The 12,034-nt window shown below is 46.1% G+C and overlaps 1 protein-coding gene across 3 annotated transcripts in view; it reads left to right on the forward strand.

The window, feature by feature from the left end:
• RECQL (RecQ like helicase) overlaps window positions 1–12,034 on the forward strand; it is a 32,917-nt gene that overhangs the window by 4,779 nt on the left and 16,104 nt on the right. For all 3 annotated transcript variants that reach the window (XM_040345447.1, XM_040345445.1, XM_040345446.1), the window contains exons 3-7: window positions 3,318–3,506; window positions 6,238–6,417; window positions 10,107–10,213; window positions 10,714–10,912; window positions 11,359–11,525. In XM_040345447.1, coding sequence (XP_040201381.1) covers window positions 3,318–3,506; window positions 6,238–6,417; window positions 10,107–10,213; window positions 10,714–10,912; window positions 11,359–11,525 — 842 coding nt within the window. The remainder of the gene's footprint in view (window positions 1–3,317; window positions 3,507–6,237; window positions 6,418–10,106; window positions 10,214–10,713; window positions 10,913–11,358; window positions 11,526–12,034) is intronic.

Here is a 12,034-nt window from a genome sequence, read left to right on the forward strand (position 1 = left end):
TATACTAACAGAATGCATTTCTTTGAGAACCTGAAAAGACAGCGTGCTGCCTGACATTTTGGAGAACAAAATTTACATTATATACACTACAAAGTATGATGCACCAAACTGTTAATCATATTGCCCCCTAGCAGCCTGCAATGCAGAGTGGCTGGAGTGTCAAATTGCTCCGGCTGCTCTTTGATGTCATGCTGATTTAGTGGGAAATTGCCCTAAAAGGGAAAGAGGGGGTGGAAGGTTGGGGACAGAAGGGGGGAGAGAGAGAGGAGGGTGGGGGTGATAGAGAGGGGGATGAGAGAGAGAAAGGGTGGGGGCGGGACAGAGATGGAGGGGGGGTGAGACAGAGATGGAGGGGGTGGTGGTGAGACAGAGATGGAGGAGGTAGGGGTGAGACAGAGATGGAGGAGGTAGGGGTGAGACAGAGATGGAGGAGGTAGGGGTGAGACAGAGATGGAGGAGGTAGGGGTGAGACAGAGATGGAGGAGGTAGGGGTGAGATGGAGGAGGTAGGGGTGAGACAGAGATGGAGGGAGTGGGGGTGAGACAGAGATGGAGGGGGTGAGACAGAGATGGAGGGGGTGGGGTGAGACAGAGATGGAGGGGGTGGGGGTGAGACAGATATGGAGGGGGTGAGACAGGCATGGAGGGGGTGGGGGTGAGACAGAGATGGTGGGGGTGAGACAGAGATGGAGGGGGTGGGGGTGAGACAGAGATGGAGGAGGTAGGGGTGAGACAGAGATGGTGGGGGTGAGACAGAGATGGAGGGGGTGGGGGTGAGACAGAGATGGAGGAGGTAGGGGTGAGACAGAGATGGAGGGGGTGGGGGTGAGACAGAGATTTAGGGGGTGGGGGTGAGACAGAGATGGAGGGGGTGAGATGGAGGGGGTGGGGGTGAGACAGAGATGGTGGGGGTGAGACAGAGATGGAGGGGGTGGGGGTGAGACAGAGATGGAGGGGGTGAAACAGAGATGGAGGGGGTGAGATGGAGGGGGTGAGACAGAGATGGAGGAGGTAGGGGTGAGACAGAGATGGAGGAGGTAGGGGTGAGACAGAGATGGAGGAGGTAGGGGTGAGATGGAGGAGGTAGGGGTGAGACAGAGATGGAGGGAGTGGGGGTGAGACAGAGATGGAGGGGGTGAGACAGAGATGGAGGGGGTGGGGGGAGACAGAGATGGAGGGGGTGGGGGTGAGACAGATATGGAGGGGGTGAGACAGGCATGGAGGGGGTGGGGGTGAGACAGAGATGGTGGGGGTGAGACAGAGATGGAGGGGGTGGGGGTGAGACAGAGATGGAGGAGGTAGGGGTGAGACAGAGATGGTGGGGGTGAGACAGAGATGGAGGGGGTGGGGGTGAGACAGAGATGGAGGAGGTAGGGGTGAGACAGAGATGGAGGGGGTGGGGGTGAGACAGAGATTTAGGGGGTGGGGGTGAGACAGAGATGGAGGGGGTGAGATGGAGGGGGTGGGGGTGAGACAGAGATGGTGGGGGTGAGACAGAGATGGAGGGGGTGGGGGTGAGACAGAGATGGAGGGGGTGAAACAGAGATGGAGGGGGTGAGATGGAGGGGGTGAGACAGAGATGGAGGAGGTAGGGGTGAGACAGAGATGGAGGGGGTGGGGGTGAGACATTCTTCTCACTTGTGGCACAGTGGATACCCCCCCCCCCCCCCGCACCTGTTCCTATTATGCCTGCCGCGGCCAGCGGTGGGCACCCCCGCACCTTTTGTTACTATTATGCCGCGGCCGGCGGTGGACACCCCCCACCCCCCCCGCACCTGTTTCTATGCCGCGCCCGACGTCTGGAGACAGAGCGGGGACTGATGTGGATGTGGGCAACAAGGCAGCAGGTCACGGGTGCAGCAGGTCTCCCGCGCGGAGAAACTGAAAGTACTGTGTGTGATGTGACTGACGTCACATCATCACACAGTGCAGTGTGACAGGCACACAGGCTGAGCTCTGCTAAGGCTCGCTTCGCCGCTCGCAGGTGGCTGGCTCAGTAGGGGAGCGGAGGAAGACACACACACGGCGGCGCTGGGCATTTAAAAAAAATATTTATTTTTTTTAAATTCCTCAATGTCTGGATGGTGTCACCCCTCTAGCGGGTGTCACCCGGGTGCGGATCGCACCCCCCGCACCCCCCTAGCAACGCCTCTGAGCTAATGTGACCTCATGAAGAGGGACAAACAATGATGCTGTGTAGGTGCATGACATTCTTCTTATCAACCGATAATGTCACTGGTTATTAGAACGCCGGTGGCTGGAAGATTGTATAGTGCACAAGGAAAACTTGTGACTTTGTGTAACTAAAAGGCAGGCTAAGACCCCTTTCACACTGGGTCTTTTTTCAGGCGATTTCGCGTAAAAAAAAAAAAAAAAGCGCCTGTAAAGCGCTTGAAAGAAGCCTCATCTGCAATCCCAATGTGAAAGCCTGAGTGCTTTCAGAGCCCTTTCACACTGCCAGTGCCCGAAAAACGCTGGTAAAGCTCTGCTAAGACCCCTTTCACACTGGGGCATTTTTCAGGCGTTTTAAAAAAGCACCGCAATGGGAAGGGGCGCTTTAGGAGCTGTGTATTAAACGCTCCTAAAGCGCTGCAAAAAAGCAGCTTGCAGGACTTTTTTTGATGCCCTGCCAGCGCAGCGCCTCAGTTTGGAAGCACTCGGGCTTTCACATTGGGATTGCAGATGAGGCTTCTTTCAGGCGCTTTTTTTAATGCTAAGACCCCTTTCGCACTGGAGCCTTTTTCAGGTGCCTCAGTGTGAAAGCACTCTGGCTTTCACATTGGGATTGCAGATGCAGCTTCTTTCAGGCGCTTTTTTTAACGCTAAAGCGCCTGAAAAACGCCTCAGTGTGAAAGGGGTCTAAATCCATTTTCTGACTTGTCTAAATAAATTGGGCAATTTTGTTGGCAGTTTGCCAAGGTACCCCTGAAGGCACCCTGATTGAAAAAGGCTGAGTTAGATGAAGGAACAGAGTCCTCCAGCAGTGCAGAGTATGTCAGGAGAGTTAGACAGTGGAGGGAGCAGAGGATTTTAGAAGTGGAGAGTTAGAGGAAGGAGTAGAGTTCTCCAGCTGTGGCAACAGGAGAGGAGAGTCGGCTAGATGAAAGAGCATTGCAGAGAAGTGTACATTATCATTAGCAATACAGTAACATGCATTGTTAATATTTCTAATTTGTTAGCTGTTTACAGCTGGAATGTGCTGAATGGTTTTCCTGTTTCATGGTCAGTGTATATATTTGTTGACATCCTAAATAATGATAAAGGTGCCTCCTCAGAGGATGGTTCCCCCTCTCAGTGTATCTCTCTCTGCTGTTGCAGCACTGATGGATGAGTTGGAGGAGGTCGGCACAGAATTACAGGCCATCGAGATGCAGATTCAGGAGCTGGTGGATAGGCAGCAGGAACTAATGCAGAGGAAGAAAATTCTGAAGAGGAAGATCGAGACGCTATCGGAGGATGCTGAGGCCGGGGCCAGCACTCAGTCTACAGACAATTGGAACAAAGAAGGTGAATTCCACCATCGTGCTCCATTCAGACTTTGCCTTTAATTTATAGAGTATAGTAGTGTTTTTTTTTGTGAGCTTTATTGTAATTTTTTCAGTTTTATACAAAGGAGCATGTCCATAATGTGGGTGGTAGTGACACAGCCCCAAATAATCCACAATGGCTCAAAAGTGATATGGTCCAGAAATATTTAGACCGAATAAAGGTGGATAAAACACCTGGACCCAATGGCATCCACCAACCGATCCTAATTTTTTTTTTTTTTTTTTTAGCTCTGTCATTTCAAAGCCATTGGGCCAGATTCTCAAAGGCGTTACGACGGCGCAACACCATTAGCGCCGTCGTAACTCCTCATCTGGCCCCGGGTATCTATGCGACTGATTCTTAGAATCAGTTGCGCATAGATACCCATTAGATCTGACATGCGTAAGGCTGTTGCGCTGTCAGATCTTAAAAGTAATTTTTTTTCCCGCCGCTAGGTGTCGCATCGTCGTTTTCCCCGTCGTCTATGCAAATGAGGTAAGTACGCGAGATTCCCGAACCTACGCGCGTCCGACGCTGAGAATTTACGTCGTTTCCGTAGCGTACGCGACGCGTAAGGTTGCCCCTGCTATTAGGGGCAACCAATGTTAACTATGGCCGTCGTTCCCGCGTCAAAGTTTAAAAAAAATACGTCGTTTGCGTAAGACGTCTGTGAATGGCGCTGGACGCCATTTACGTAAACGTCTCAGCAAATGACGTTGGGGCGACGTCATTTAGCGCAATGCACGTCGGGTAATTTACCCGACGGAGCATGCGCAGTACGCTCGGCGCGGGAGCGCGCCTAATTTAAATGGTGCCCGCCCCATTTGAATTGGGCGGGCTTGCGCCGAGCGAATTAACGATACACCGCCGCAAGTTTACAGGTAAGTGTTCTGAGAATCAGGATGTAAACCTGTAAACCTGCGGCGTGTAGCGTACAGCACATACATTACGCTGCCCAGGAGCAACGTTAATGTATGAGAATCTGGCCCATTGTATCAAATTTTTAGGGACTCTTTAATGACTGGAATGGTACCCCTGGATTGGCATAAGGCCAATGTGGTGCCCATATTTAAAAAGCGATTAAAGTCTTTATCAAGTAACTACAGATCTGTTAGTTTAACTTCTATAGTCGGGAAGATACGGGAAAGTTTAATAAAAGACCACATAGACGAGGTCATGCTGGAAAAAAATATTGTAAGCAACAGACAGCATGGATTCATGAAAGACAGAAGTTGTGAAACAAATCTGATTTCTTTTTATGAAGAGGTAAGTATAACCCTGGACAGAGGCATGGCTGTGGACGTGGTATAATTGGATTTTTGCAAAAGCGTTCCATACAGTTCCGCACACACGGCTCATGTGTAATGCCGCGTACACACCATCACTTTATGTGATGAAAAAAAATGACGTTTTTAAAAACGTCACTTTAATTGACTGTGTGTGGGGGAAAACGTCGTTTTATGTCTTGTAAAAAACGACCAAAAAAAATTGAAGCATGCTTCAATTTTATGTGTCGTTTTTCAAAACGTCAACTTTTACTTCACAGAAATTGACCGTGTGTAGCAAAAAACTTCGTTTTCTAAGACGTTTTTTCATCCACGCATGCCCAGAAGCTGGTAAAACGTGGTGGAACGTAACCTCACTTTGCAAGATCATTGTGAGAAAACGATGGTGTGTAGGCAACTTCGTCTTTGAAAATTGAAGTTTCAAAAACGTAATTTTTTACTTCACAGAATGTGTCGTTTTTTTTCATCACATAAATTGATGGTGTGTACGCGGCATTAGTCTACAGGATTGAATATAACAGTTTGTAAATGGATAGAAAACTGTCTGAAAGACAGAATTCAGAGAGTCGTGGTTAATGATTCTTACTCTGAATGGTCCAAGGTTATCAGTGGTGTACCCCAAGGTTCAGTGCTGGGACCCTTACTTTTTAATATCTTTATAAATTATATTGGGTCTGGGATTAAAAGTACAATTTTGCAGATGACACCAAGCTATGCAGTAGAATAACGTCCTTACAGGATGTCTCCAATATACAAGCCAACCTCAATGCTCTGTCTAATTGGGCGACTAAGTGGCAAATGAGGTTTAATGTTGATAAATGTAAAGTTATGCACTTGGGGGCTAAGAATATGCATGCATCATACATACTAGGTGTAACAGTGTTCATATGTCACATGTTTAGGTTCTTCTCTCTGTCAGGATTAGTTTGGTTGGACCCTAATTATAAACAAGGATTTTGCAATAAAAATAAAAGATAATTTACATTTCGTCTAGCTGGCCTTCTTGTTCTGTTTTTTAAAAACTGACAGATCTAAACACCTGCATGATGGTTATATTTGCTAGTATGGAAATTTAAATGGGAAACTTCATTTTGAAAAGATTGAGTTTCAGGAAGTGGTGTGATATTCATACTGATTTGTCAGTAAACTAGTGATTCTCAAGGAAATTGGAGATGAAGAGAGCGAGAAATTCAGATGTCATTAGCATAGACATGATATTGGAAGCTGTGGGAGGCTGTCAGCTGACCCAGGGAGGAGGTAGAGATGGAGAACAGAGGGGGTCTGAGGACAGAGCTGAGAATGTTGTTGGCTCTGTATATGGAATTACTTTTGGTGGATTAGGTCCAAAAAATCCTTTTTAAGAAATGATTGTCCTGTGTTGCATGTATACCGCCACACTGACTTTGTCAATTTCCTTTCATCAGACTTTGCCTGGTCACAGAACATTAGGGGGGAGCTGCGCAATTCTTTCCAGTTGGATACCTTCCGGAACTTACAATTGGAAACCATAAACGCCACAATGGCCGGGAAAGACGTTTTCCTCATCATGCCAACCGGAGGTGGAAAGAGTTTGTGCTACCAACTACCGGCTGTGTGCTCAAAAGGTAAGGGTGGTCATTCAGGGTGCTTCCACATGGTCTTTACTTTGCAGCATTAAAAACGCAATGTAACAGTAGGACAAGACCGGTGATAAAAATGACGCCACCTCAAACAAAGTCTTCTCCCGACTCCTTCCACAGTAAATCACAGATGTTGCAAGGTTTAGGTTTGTGAGTTTATTTCTACTTAAGTGGAAATATTGAAAAATGTGTTAAAAAAATATAACTACATGACTGAATAGAGTTTCCGAGGAGTCCGCAAATGAGGATAGTCCCTGCTAGCCTGTGTTGGAGCTGCAATACTTGATGGTCTATAGCAGGGGTCTCCAAACTGTGGCCCGGGGGCCAGATGTGGCCCTTTGCTTGCTTTTATCAGGCCCTTGGGGCATTCTCATCCACTGATACCAACAATGGGGTGTAATTCCCTATCACTGACACAAATGAAGGGGCACAATTCCTCCCACTTACGCCAATAATGGGACACAATTCCTACCAATACCATTAACAACGGGGACCAATTTGACACTAATGATGACACAATTCCTCCTGCCGACACCAATGATAGGGCATTGTTTTTTCCCCCCAACTGCCTTCGGCCCATTTCCACTCCCAGTCCGGCCCCCCTAAAGTCTGAAGAACAGTAAACTGGCCCTTTGTTTAAAAAGTTTGGAGACCCCTGGTCTATAGCAGTGTTTTTCATTTGCAGCACCCTTCAAAAGTATTCATAATTTAAAGACAGTCTACAGCTTAAAAAAAAAAAAAGTAAATGTTACTTATCGTTAATGTGATACCTGGGCCTGGAACTTCACATACAACCGCCTTGATGTAATTCATTTGTTATCAGAGGCCACCCCTATACATCAGAGTCCCCTTATCACATCAGAGTCCCTGCATCGCAGAGTCTCCTCATCACATCAGAGTCCCGTCTTACTAGATCCTACCTTATAGCTTCAGCAGCATGACAGAGGGCAGGTGGCGGAGCAGATCTGGAAAGCGGCACACTTGCATCGTCTCTTGAATGCTGGGAGCAGTCCTGTATGCTGCCTGCCCTGGATCGAAGTTATGCATTGCCATGATGTGGACCACGATGTGCCGCGTGAGATTAGCAAGTGTGGCGTGTTGTTGTTTTTTTTTTTTTTTTTAATTATTTAAAATTGCTAGCGTTTTGAAACCTTGAACATATTGAAATATTAAATGGTAAATCAATGTTGCAAAAGTTAAAAAAGTAATCTATAAAAACTAAATCTGTCAGTCTGTCATTCATAAGTTCCTTTCGTAACGCGAGACTTGTGCAAAATCTTGGGAGAATTTGATTGCTCTAATTAAATTATAGAGACCGTTCCAGTACAACTTTGACAATTATAAAAGTTTGTACATCGTTTAGCGATGGAGAAATACTTAATCGCGTCTGGAACTCTGAAAGAGAAACTGTTAAATGAACAGCAAGGAAGCAAGCAAAACTACAAAGAAAATTACAAACGCTTCAATTTGATTTGGTCTCGAAAGAAAGGCACATCCATCACATTAAATTTAAAATCTATGTAAAAAAAATTTCGTTCTTCACCACAAGAATAGTTAAATCTTTTCAGGTGTGCCGTGAAACTTTTTAGATCTTTTTGGTGCGCCGCAAGACAAAGTTTGAGAAACACTGATGTGGACACACTGGCTGTCAGTACCATAGCAACATTTTACTCCATGCTCCCTGGCCTTAGAGCATGATTGGTTATTATAGTGCTGGAGGTTGCCTAGCCAACATCATGGTAATGCATGACTCTGTTCCATGACATACTGAGTCCTGTGCTTGCAGCAACTTGGGCAACCTCTTACGGCACCCTGGTATAGAAATGCTGCGTTACAGAGTGAAGAAAAGGGCACACTTTTTGTTTTTATATTAATCCTCACTGACCTTGGAGCAGTTCTCTAGCTGTAGAGATGAGTGCTGACATAACATCTCACCTGGTCAACAGACCAAGAAACATCCTGAAACTGGACTGGTGAGGCCCCTGTATTCCTTCTGTTCATCTCTGTTAAAGAAAAGCTACATTTTAGTAAAAAATAACCAGTGCTTCCTTTTACTTGGGGGGGGGGGAAAAATAACGTGCAAACTCAACATCTACAGCCCTTCATGTCGAGGATTGATGGCAACTTAAACTGGCAGTATTTGCAAATGTCAATATATTCTCAGTCAGACCTGGTGAGCGAGGATCCAGGAACAAATCTACAGACTTCCTTTTGCTTCCAATGTGTCAATTTCTCAATTCTCATTACATGCCCTGTTTTAGACCCTCTGTGCTTTTCTATGCAAGACAGGCCGATTATCGCTGGTAGGAGGGGTTGCCAGGGTTTGGTACATGGCTTCCTCACACCATTAAAGCTCCCTACTTCAGTACTTCTCACAAGAGCCCTCAGTTCTAATGGAAGCAAATATCAAAATGCTTTGATGGGTGGATGTCAGTCTGGAGGTGTGGAAGTTCCTAGGCAGACTGTATCAGGCATGCAGAACCCATAGGTAACACCCACACACTTGATCCTTTGTGATGGGAGCTGTCTTCAATAAAAGCTTTGGATGATATTTGATCCATTATGTGCGGGTGTATACGTGCATGGAACTATGATGAGTTCATTTCCAGCCGGTAGTTGCTGCAGCACCTGTTACTGTTTTGCCCATTGACAATACAAAATACCAAAGGGATCACAGCTGTTTTCAATATAGAAAACTGCAGCAGATCCTCCTCAGACCAACCTGGCATACGAAATTGGAACTGTCTGTTGGTAAACTGGCATACAGCACACATACCTCTCTCTGCCTGTGCAGTCAACACCCTGGACAAGCAGAGCCAGCATATAGGTTAGGAAAGGTAGCAGAGCAAGCAGCTCCAGCTCTCCTGCTTTGGCACAGACAAGCATAGAAAATGGAGCAGGTCGCTCTTCATTAACAAAGGGACTTGCACTTTTTAGGATCGGCTATGTTTTTACCATTTAGCTGATGCCTACACATACTTTATGCCTTTACCACTCTTTGTTAATTCCCACCACTGTCTCTGGTCTCTCTATTTATGGGTTCACAGTAATGGTTTTACTGTCACTAAATTCCCAGTACTGGTACACAGTGCTTTATATGCCACCCCCGAATCCCTCTACCTTGTAGTACAGGGGTCTTCAAACTTTCTGAACAGAGGGCCGGTTTACTGTCCTTCAGACTTCAGGGGGGCTGGAGTGGCCAGTGGTAGTTGGGATTGCCTGTAGTCAGTAGGAGGAATAGTGCCCTATCATTGGTATTAGTGGGAGGAATAGTGCCCGATCGTTGTTATCAATTGTAGGAATAGTGCCCCATCGTTGGTATTGGTGGGAGGAATAATGTCTAATTGTTTACAGTGTATATCAGTGAGAGGAATTATGCCTCATTGCTGGTGTCCCATCATTGGTGTCAGTGGAAGAAAAAAATGCCCCATTGTTGGTGTCCTTGAGAGGAATGGTTCACCACTGTAGGTGTCGGTGGAAGGAATTGTGCCAGCTTGTTGCTGTCGGTGTGAGAACAAGTGCCCTGAGAGCCGGATAACGGCAAGCAAAAGGCTGAAGTTTGGAGACCAGTGTTATTGTCTGGCTTTTACCACCCAACCAATGTAAATAAGTTCGCTTCATATATAATAAATGTAACCTTGCTCTTTCCTTGCATAACTTCCTTCTCGTTTTAGGTTTCACCCTGGTGATTTGTCCACTTTTGTCCCTGATGGAAGATCAGCTGATGGTAGTGGAGCGACTGGGGATCTCTGGCACCTCTCTGAACTCAGCAAGCAGTAAGGTCAGTACTCCAGGAATGATGTATGGAATCCGTTCATGTCACTGGCATATTTAACCACTTTGCCTCTCTGGATGTATTGTCTAGAGCAGCATGTCTCAATGTTTTTACTCCAGTTACCTAAAATAATTTTCAGTTGTTGGGGAACCCTTACTAAAGCCAGTAAATTGGAGGGCAATGGGGAACAATGCCCATTACATTGGTGGAAAGTAGGAAGAATGCAACCTTTATACTGGTGGTCAGAATGCCATTGTATTTGACCCCTCCCCTTTGCTGATTTTGTACGTTTGCCCACTGACAAAGAAATGATCAGACGTGAATATTCGTAAGATTTTTATTCACATTTTACTTTAAACTAATGAGCTGTATTGGGTACAATAATTTTTCAAAATTTTGTGGACGAATGCAGTTTTAAAGCAAACTGTGTGCAATAAAATACATTTTAGTTTATTCCTGAAAAACATAAGTGATGTTGTCCTCCTGTGTGTGTATATCCACTCTAGGAACACGTGAAGTGGGTGCACAGCGAGATGATTAACCGCAATTCAAAATTGAAAATCCTGTACGTTACACCAGAGAAAATTGCCAAGAGCAAACTTTTCATGTCGCGGCTGGAGAAGGCCTATCAAGCGGGGCAGCTGGCAAGGATTGCGGTGGACGAGGTTCATTGCTGCAGCCAGTGGGGACACGACTTCCGGCCAGGTGAGGAATTCAATGTTGTTGCCTATATAAACTGGTGATGAGCGAGAAGGCTGACAGTGCCCATGGCGACTAATTCCAATTCAGCTGTTATTTATATTGTCTTTTTTTTTTTAAATGTATAAAATGTGTAAAAAATACTTCTCTGTATTAGTTAAAACTGCATTTACAGCAAATGATGATGTGCTATATTACGAGGGACATGTAGAAATGCTCTAGGATCCTTATGATCCTCACCCTATGAAGGGTTTTAAAGCTTCGTCTATGGACATTTTTGGGGTTTGGCATATTTGATGTATAGTTACATCACACAACCCCTTCTAAATTTCCCCCCCAAAATTAAGATTATATTATTTATATGCACTAAAATTAGTTTGAGTGTATTCATTACAGAAAATGTACATTTGATAAACCTTTTTTTTATTTAATATTTATTTGTGTTTTTTCAGACTACAAGCTGCTGGGTATCCTAAAACGCCAGTTTCCCAACGCCCCTCTGATTGGTCTGACTGCAACGGCAACCAGCCATGTCTTAAAGGATGCCCAGAAAATTCTCTGTGTTCAGAAGTCGATCACCTTTACTGCCTCTTTTAATAGACCCAACTTGTTCTATGAGGTATGAAGGGTCTCTGTGGTTTACCTTTGGCTGATACCAAAGTGATTCCCCCCAGACAACGTTCAAACTCCCATCTATTCATCTGTGATCAGCCTGAACAGCATTCAAGTCAGGGCTCCTAATATGTCTGTCATGGACAGTGGTCTGTATCCAAACAGTTCAGAATGTGAAAATACAGGCATGTACCTGAGGCTGTGTGGTGATACCGTTGCCACAGAAGTGCTCATGGCTCACTGGAGTCACAGGATGCTCCCGGGCCACTGGAGTCACAGGATGCTCCCGGGCCACTGGAGTCACAGGATGCTCCCTGGCCACTGGAGTCACAGGATGCTCCCTGGCCACTGGAGTCACAGGATGCTCCCTGGCCACTGGAGTCACAGGATGCTCCCTGGCCACTGGAGTCACAGGATGCTCCCTGGCCACTGGAGTCACAGGATGCTCCCTGGCCACTGGAGTCAAAGGATGGCAGAGGATGCTCCATGGTCACTGGTGTCAAAGGATGGCAGAGG

This window comes from Rana temporaria, chromosome 3 (genome assembly GCF_905171775.1).
Source record: "Rana temporaria chromosome 3, aRanTem1.1, whole genome shotgun sequence".
Lineage (NCBI taxonomy): Eukaryota > Metazoa > Chordata > Amphibia > Anura > Ranidae > Rana > Rana temporaria.